This window comes from Gavialis gangeticus, unplaced genomic scaffold, assembly GCF_001723915.1.
Source record: "Gavialis gangeticus isolate Ggan-Ray unplaced genomic scaffold, GavGan_comp1, whole genome shotgun sequence".
In the NCBI taxonomy this organism is placed as follows: domain Eukaryota; kingdom Metazoa; phylum Chordata; order Crocodylia; family Gavialidae; genus Gavialis; species Gavialis gangeticus.
This window is the reverse complement of record NW_017729025.1, coordinates 80,357,675-80,366,796: the sequence shown is the minus strand read 5'-3', so window position 1 is coordinate 80,366,796 and position 9,122 is coordinate 80,357,675. Positions and strand designations below refer to the sequence as shown.

Below are 9,122 nucleotides of genomic sequence, written 5' to 3'. Positions count from 1 at the left end.
CTGCAGGAGTTGCTAGGCAGAAGTGTGCCACTCTCCTCTCTCTTGGCACATGCTTATCCCCTTGGCTGATCCATAATATGGACCATCAAGTCTGCCCCCCCCCACACACACACACACACATTTGCAGCAAGCCATTTACACAAAGATTTCTAAAAGTGGTCCACACAAAACCTTACATGCAACTATAGTGGACAAACCAGAAACACCAAAACATGGTATAATAAGCCACAGGTTAGAGCAGAGGAGAGGAGAACACTGTGAATGTTTTGCTGCTGCAACAGCACAGACATAGTAGATTAATATATGCTCAGAGGATCCTAGGAAAAGGACCCTCCCATGCCGCAAAGGACAGCACAAACCCCCACTATCTGTGCCAGTCTGACCCCAAATTCAGTGATTGATATGACCCTGAGTGGAGCAGCAAGAGCTAATGAGGAACCTCTGGGTTTTCTAGTACCAGCAGGAGCGTCATTGCCTCCCACTTTATCCACAGGTAAGGCTGGGAGTTTTACTTCCAGTGCTTCAAAGGAAGGTGATGTCTCCTCTCCCCAACCACCTCACTAACCTACAAAGTTGGACAAATATATGCACTCTGATGTGTCATAAGGCAGGCAGCCTTCCCAAGCAGCTGGCAAGTGTATAACCCCATAGTTATAAAAGCAGGCCTAGCAAGGGGGCAGGTGTAAGTCCCTCATGATCCAGTTATGTATCCTTCCCAAATGGCAGGGTGGCCATGTACCCCCCAGAGGATGAGGCAGGTGCATATCTACCAGTACTCCATCCCCTCGACACAGAGAGTAAGCATGTAGTTATGGGGACACAGCATGCAAGAGGAGAAGGGGTTAAGTAGGGCTTCATGGTTCCAGTTACCTAAATTTAACTGCAATCTGAAGGGGATACTCACTCAGGAAGTGCCCAGAGCTCTGTTTCCCCTTTTTACTCCTAGCTCAGAAGAATGTTTTTACATGCGTCTATGGAAACAGGAATCTCTTCTCCTTTTGTCCTGTTGTAGCTGGCCAATTTTCTGGCAACTCCTCTTCTGAAATGTATCGTCAGACCCTGCTGGCTGGCTGTCGCTGTGTGGAGCTGGACTGTTGGAAGGGTCGCCCTCCAGATGAGGAGCCCATCATCACCCATGGATTTACTATGACCACTGAAATTCTGTTCAAGGTAAGGATAGAATTGTCTCCACAGATTATTTCTTCTGCCTGAATTTGTAATGTTATCTACATTAGGAAGATATATGGGTGAGTGAAATGGCAAACAGTTGGGCTGGGGCATGGATGGGTAAGAAGCAAAGCTGCATGACTTGTGAGGTAGACAGGTAGATGAGCTAGTATTAAACAGGATGGTGTGATGCGTGGGGTGGTGAATCAGGAGGTGAAAAGTAGAGGGATAGGAATAAATGAGGGAAAATGTTTGAGCTGTCAGAGCTGGGGAGGAGCCAGGCAGAGGGATACGTGTCTGGTTGAGTGGATGAGCCCTTGCTGGCTGGCGTTTCTTAAGTGGGTGGGTGTGTGCAAGGAATGATGAGTTCAGAGAAAAGACAATTAGCAAGGTCTCTCTGCAGCCAAGAGTGGTGAGTGTTAACAGAGACTCGGAGTTGTCAAACAGCCAGGCTGATGATAACGGCAGGTTTGTGTGCGACTAAGTGGCACTTAGGAGTTTGTTCCTTTGTCATTTCCATGCTTCATGCATGTACAGCTTACACTCAGTGGGACAGCAACCATTTTGTGGTTTTGTCATGCAGGTTGCCTGAATATTAGTCCCAAGATGCATGGCTAAAAGGGACACAGCCCAGGCTACCCCCACTTTTCCCTCTAAAGTTTTAGTGCTTTAATCACAAAAGTTACAATCACTGGACCACACTTCCTTCCTCTGCATGCCTTTGGGCAACATTGTAAGGAACCCATACCCAACCAGACAGGAACCAAGTTTTAGATGCTCTTCTCTGTCCTTATACTGTGTTTTTCTTCATTCCTACACTTCATTATTTCTAAGACATTTGTGTGTGTGGGGGGGGGGGGAATCCTGTTTCTGTTAATGACTAGGCACATTCATCTGCCTGTCAGATTCAGTACCAATAATTTCCCATCCTAGATCCTGTGATATTACTGTTGCTTTTGCATAACAGTGCACAAGAAATAGCGAAGAAAATGGTAACTGTGTATTACAGGAGCTCTGATTGCATGAAGGGGTTCTGCCAAACTGTGTGAATGAACCTTCAGATGAAATTATAGCCTGTTAATCCCTCATGCACTTGGATTTTAGTTTTATACCATACATGGATCTTCCCTTCTGCTGCTTCTCCCCTTCTTTGAGCCCCAGGTTTCTAATAACTTCATTTTCACCCTCTTATCCTCTGAACCTGAAGCAGCTTCCTCTGAAATGTAGCTCATGTAATCCACTGTAGTGGCATTGGAGCAGCCTTCCTCCCCAAAAAATCTCTGCCCTGTGACACTGTGGTTTAAATCTCTGTGCTGTGACCATTCAATTAGGATGGGCCCAGCACACAGGGGACCACACCCTCAGCCTGTCTCTTTAGGGAACTTGAGCTGGCTGCATTCCTGAGGGAGGGGGAAACCTGCTCCCTCTGCTTATGTGACTTGCATCACTTACGTGGGTAAGGGGTTTCTACCTGGGGAGCTGGGATCTGCCCAGTAACAGGTGATGCATTTCAAATTGGTTGGCTGACAGCCAACTGGGGCTGACCTCCGCTGGCCCAGGTGAATGAGGTCACAGGGGCTATATAAGTTAGGACGGGGAAGGAGGCGGTCTCTCCTCTCCGGCCATGAGGTGACGCAGCAGCCAGGCAGGGGACAGAGAAGCCTTAACATCTGAAACTGGCTCTCTCCCCCCAAACTCACGAGCTAGGAACCGCCTGCCTCCAAAGGGAAACTTCACCTGCCTTTGGAAGATGCTTGTGAGTAAGCTACTCAATCTGATTAGATATTTAGCTGGAAGTATCACAGATGCGTAATCAAAAGGCTACCACAGCCAGACTGTTTGCTCTTTAGGATTTCTAGATATTGCTCTATCCTGTACCCTAGTTTACCCTACCCCCTGTAATCAATAAAGTTCTCCTTTTTGACTGGTGTGGGAGACTTATTGAGGGGTGGGTCTAAATTATGCCTAAGAGACCCCTTAGGTCTGTGGACTAAGGGAGACTATACCTTTTTGCCCCCGGACTTGGGGAAGTACCCCAAGTGCCTGTACTGGGTTGAGTACCCGTGGGACTTTAGGCCTGTGTTACCCCAAGGACACAGGGCCGCGAGACAGTCCATTCTTGGGGTGGTGGCGGCACGTTACCCCCAGACTAGCGAGTGTGCTCCGGGAGAGGGGTCGGCCGGACATAAGGCGCCCCTAGGGAGGCATTCGGAGCCTGGAAGGTGGTGGGGCGCAGGGAGGTGGGTGGCTCAACGCAGGAGCACCCCCTACTGGCCCGCCTCACGTGGTGGAAACAGCGGAGGGATACGAATACCCAGCTGTGTTCCTGAGGTGGGATCTCTGCACCTGCCACACTGCTTGCCAAATCAGGAGCTTTTCTTGGCATGGGGTGAAGTCACAGGGCCAAGTGGATCCCTGATGTGTTTTCACTGACTTCTTCAGGGCTACACAGGAGCTGAATATGGCCCAGCAAATTTAACCTGCAATCCAAGTACTATCATGCATATGCAATGGATTGTGTGATGTCATTGAATGACTGAAGCAAGAGGAGACCAGTAATTGCAAAGGAGAAAACTTGCTCCTGTAACCTGCCAGTTAATAACAATGGGGAAGAAAATAGTGAGAAATTCATGGTAGTTTAATAGAGGTTTGCAGGAAGTATGATTTTAAAAAGTAGCTTGTTAACGCTGAGAACATTCCCATGGTATTTGCAACTGAAATGCCAGTAGTCAGTAGCTGCTGCACATTTTGGTTTCCTGCAATGCTAAACAATCAGGATCAAGAAGGGTTTTACAGGCAAGGTGGGGTTCATTTGAGAGTTTAGGTAAGTGTGAGTCCCAGCAAGAATAAAGGAAGTGTAGTCAGATGTCACTTACACTTTTTCCTAACCCTTCCAAGTTAGTCCTAAACAATGTTATTCTCCTTCCAGATACCACCAAACTCCTTTACTTAGATTTTCATTCATGTAGCAAGAGATAAATTGGCCATTCTACAAACTTCAGCATCATCTACTTACTTACCTGATGAGTTTAAACTGAGTGAAAAATAATCTAAGGGAAGCTATGGGAGAGGAATGTGTGAAGGAAATGGGGTCAGAGGTGCTATATTGCTCACGAGAGAATCCCTGGAAATGATGAATGTGGAAATTGGACAGTTGGCTGGCTACCCAGACTGGTCCATCTCAGGACATGATCAAGAATACTCACACACTCCCTCTGTCTGTCTGCTCTTGCTCAGGATGCCATTGAAGCCATTGCGGAAAGTGCTTTCAAAACCTCTCTCTACCCTGTCATCCTGTCCTTTGAGAATCACGTAGACTCGTGAGTACCTATGGGCTGACTGACTCCCGTCTGGGGAGCAGAGATGGGGGGATTAACACTTTGTTGGCTGCAGGGGGCAAAGGCAAGCTATGCCTTTTCATCTAATGCTGACATGGTTTTGCTTGGTGGCTCTGTGCTTCAGGACAGCAAGGTGAAGCATTAAGGCTGCAGTGTGAAAGGAGTTTTCCTTGGAGGGAATCTGAGACAACACTGAGAGCTAAGCTGTAAACTGCAGAGTGAATGTGATAAAAAATACAGGAATTCAGTGAATTCTACTCTGTGTTCCTTTTCAAACCTGCCTCTCCCAACTCCTAACCTCATGGAGATGATAGCATGGGTTAGATGGTGTTTGTTCTGCAGAGATGTTGCAGCGAGATGAGGGGGGGGAGTGTGGGAGAGGAATAGCCATTTTGTGGGGAGAGCACAGGGTGCATGATTGGGAACAGGCACCCATGCTGAGCTGTGGCTTTAGGTATGTTTTTTTTCCCCTGGCTCAGTAGGTCTGTGCCTCACTTGCATTTTATTTTGCTATTAATTAGACCCAAGCAGCAAGCTAAGATGGCTGAGTACTGCAGGACCATATTTGGGGACATGCTGCTGACAGAACCACTTGAAAAATACCCTGTAAGTGGAAGATGTTGGGGTGAGCCTGTGCTAGGGGACAAGGCAACATGCAAGGACTGTTTCCTGGTGCCATGTGGTACCACTGCCTGCAATACCACATGCAATGTTCCTGTGTAGGTCCTTTGTGACCAGTGGGAGGATGCTTGTAGAGGTATAAATGATGAAGCCAGCTTTAGTCCACAAAAGTGTGTGCTCTGTCTATATATCTTACATAGTTAGCCTATAAATGTGTATAGCTACCCAGTCTTATCAATGACTATGACATAAGGGAGCAGAGAGCTGGACTGAGCTCAGCTCTCAGCTTGTGGCTGAGCAACTTGGAGAACAGAGGGAGAACTTTGACTTCAAGGCCAGATTTTTTCTAAATCAGGGGCCCAAGTCTGCTTTCATTTACATCTCTGCAAGTCCAAAGTGACTCCATCAACTTCAGAATCTGACTCTAGATGGCTGAGCTGTGCACATGAAATGTACATATGCAGGTTGAATCAGGTAGGAAGCTGCATGTGAAAAGCAGCTGAGCATAGGTCCAGAAAAATGCCTGCACATGCAGTTTGCATGTACCAAGAGATGTTTTCCAGGAACCATTATGGTTTCATAATCCATACAAACATTCTTACCTTGTCCATGCCATAAATGTACACAATGCTTTACAGAGAGTTAATGAGACATTGCCCCGTCCCAAAAATCCATCTACAGCAAGATAATGCATAGCAAGGGATAGAAAGTAGTGTGTGAAAGGGTGGGCAAGGTCTTAAAGCAATAATGCCTTGGAACTTATACAGGGTTACAGTGGACAGAGATGGTGTGAGGTATGGGAAGTTGGGTGGATGAAGACACGGAAGGAGACAAGTGGGTAGAGTTGGTTCAGGCAGACAGTGAGAGGAAGGATTCAGGTGGATAGCTGAGCATTTGAGCTCTGTCTTTCTAGAGGAGAAAAATAAATTTGATGTTTTCTCTGTTGCAGCTGAAGCCAGGAGTTCCCTTGCCAAGCCCTCAGGATCTACTGGGCAAAATCCTGATTAAAAACAAAAAGAACCAGTGTACTGGGCAGAATTCTCTGAAGAAAGGGAAGAATGTGGAGCCTGAAGTTACTGACCAGCCTGTCCCTGGGGATAGTGATGATACTGGTACAGTATGAAAGAGGGATGGGACTAGTGCAGCTCAGAAAAGCTGAGGTGGCCCCTTGAAGAAATTACAAACCAGTCTAGTGTTAGCTGGAGGGGAGCTGATCTCCTGTGTGTGCTTGGGGACTGCAGTGAGGAGAATGGGCACCTATACATGAGCAGCGAGGCTTCTTCGACATGCTTTAATTACTTGAGTCTGCTGGAGTGTGGTAATTACCAATCTTTAGTTAAAGCCCCCCCAACCCCACCCCTCAGCATTTTTAAGCACAGGGACACTGATACACAAGACACTTCCGGCACTTTAATTAGAGTGGCTCTGAGAGCCACTCTTAATTAAAGCACCCCCACCCCCCACACTTGCGGAGCATGTGTATTAAACATGCCCATTATGTTTAAATATCTTATAATGACTAATAGCAACACTAGAGGCTAAAAAGAGCACATATCCTGTACCTCACCTGGCTATACTTGGGTGTCAGCTACATGGTTCATCCAGCAATTCATTTCCATATTCTGTCTGTTGGTCTAGTGAATGCGTGGATGACTTCTGTCCTGCAGTGTCACCGAATACCTCTCTGGCACCCAGCAAATTTGCCATGGCACATCTCTTAATTCCAAAGTTTTTGAAGGCTTGTACACCCTCATTTCTTCCCATAGCCAAGACCTATTATCTCCTTTAGAACTTTAGCATCATAGGGTTGCAAGAGACCTCAAGGATCACCTGGTCCAATCCCCTGCATGAATGCAGGAATGCTGTTCCTAAATTATTCTTATCAAATGCTTACCCAATCTCCTCTGGAAAACCTCCAATGAAGGATATTCCGTAACTCTCCTGGAAATCTGTCCCACTTCCCCACATCCTAATAGTAAGGAAGTTTTTTCCTGAAATCTAATCTAAATCTAGTTTTCAATGTAAAACCATCTTGTACTTGGAGATCCCAAGGCAGAACAGCTCCAAAGGGCTTTCAGGCCATGGAGGCTTCCTGTTCCCATCACAAGAGGAGCACAGAGGCCAGTAGGCATGCAGCAACAGCTCCTCTGTAGAATGCCCAGAAAACAGACCGGATAGGGAGTCCTCCCACAGATGTGCATGACCCTTGGTTGGAGAAATGTGACTGCAAACCCATTCTTCAGAAGAGAAGCCTGTGAAGAGAAGCTGGAGACTCTGGGGATAAAGTCAGTGTGCAGCCATTGTCCAGTAGTGTGCTGGAAGCCATCAAAAGGAAAGGCTTGATACATAGATGTGCCAGTCCAGAGCTTTGCCTTTTCATGCCAGGACCCTACTGGCAGAATAGTGTCCCCAGTGGACTGGCCTTCTTCTAGTTCCTATATGCTTAAGCTGAGAGGGATTCCATCTTCTCATGGCTAGTGGAGGCAGTACTAGAGCATTTGTTGATAATCCGTGATGTTCTGTCTAAAAATGCTGCTCGTGTGCACTGTGTTTCCTTAGTCTGGGCAGGTGATGTGACTGAAGAGGAGCCAGAGGAAGAGGAGGAGGAGTCAGGAAACTTGGATGAAGAAGAGATTAAAAAATTGCAGTCAGATGAGGTATTGTCACTCACCTTTCCTCTCTTGGCCCTTTTTCCTTTTCTGGCTGGGGCTTGGTCTCAGCTAGTTAACAGGACCCTCACTGGTTAACATAAATTGAGTCTTCTTTCCTTAGTGGCAAAAAACCCAAATGGGAACTAATGGTGGTGGGTGACTAAATGCCTTCTCGTCCCTCACGATAGTGAAGTTTGTGTTTGATTCCAATGCTGTAAAAGAACCACTTGGCTGTGGGACAGTGAAACTCTGGCTTGCAGCTGAAAGTAAATGTGAGAATGAAGGCTTCATGAGTAGAGAACATAGCAAGTAGGAAATCCAGGGTGCCATTCCTGACCTAGCCAGTGACTTCTGCATGACTTAGGACAACACCTATGATCTTTCTTTGCCTATGTTTCCTTATCTGTGAAATTGGGATGATAATATATAAATAACAATAATAGTAACTGTCTGTCTCACATGGCTGTTCAGAGGGACTTAGTTATTTGGCTTTAGAGAAGTGCTTTAAGATCATCAGAAAGTTGTGACTGATGCGCAAAATGGTCTTTTTAAAGGGGAAGAACCATGTCCTCATTCTTCTGAGTGCATTGTAGTATATGTAACTCATTCCCCGTCCTGCCACTGCCTACCCGCTAAGTGATTTTTAGTACCAATATTTAAGAGAAGGTTTCTGCCCAGCATTCTGCTGTGACCTTTGGGTTCCTTCACTCCTATAGGCCCAACTGTGTTGTGTTTGTCTGGGAGATGTTACTTCACCTGTCTTTTCTCATTTTGCATAGGGCACTGCTGGCTTGGAAGTGACTGCTTATGAAGAAATGTCCAGCCTGGTAAATTATATCCAGCCTGTCAAATTTGACTGCTTTGAAGTTTCAGCACGTAAGGAGGATTCTTGTCTTTTCCATGTTCTAAATGTTTTCATTCAAGAAAGTAGTGTAAAATTTCAGATGCTGAGAGTCTATAGGTATACACAAACACCCATAGTATGGGAAACAAGCAGAAGGAACTCACCCTCCTGCTGGCTGACACCAACCCGGACATAGTGGGGATCACTGAAACATGGTGGGACTCAACGCATGACTGGGCGGTGAATGTCAAGGGCTATAGGCTGTACAGGAGGGACAGGATAGGAAGGAAAGGTGGGGGCGTGGCACTCTACATTAAGGAGGAATACACATCGTCATCAGTTAATAAAGAATCAGAGGAAGGGCACTCTGAAGTGCTGTGGGTTAGATTACAAGGCAGTCAAGGGGAAAGAGACTTAACAGTGGGGGTCTACTACAGACCTCCCAACCAGGGTGAGGAGCTTGACCAGGAATTCTTAGGTCAGCTCACAGAGGTAGTGAAG

General features: G+C 46.5%; 1 protein-coding gene across 1 annotated transcript in view; it reads left to right on the top strand.

Moving 5' to 3' along the window:
- Nucleotides 1-9,122, top strand: part of PLCB2 (phospholipase C beta 2) — an 83,968-nt gene that overhangs the window by 49,615 nt on the left and 25,231 nt on the right. The window contains exons 11-16 of the mRNA XM_019518997.1: nt 1,013-1,170; nt 4,405-4,487; nt 5,027-5,111; nt 6,076-6,238; nt 7,686-7,783; nt 8,557-8,653. Coding sequence (XP_019374542.1) covers nt 1,013-1,170; nt 4,405-4,487; nt 5,027-5,111; nt 6,076-6,238; nt 7,686-7,783; nt 8,557-8,653 — 684 coding nt within the window. The remainder of the gene's footprint in view (nt 1-1,012; nt 1,171-4,404; nt 4,488-5,026; nt 5,112-6,075; nt 6,239-7,685; nt 7,784-8,556; nt 8,654-9,122) is intronic.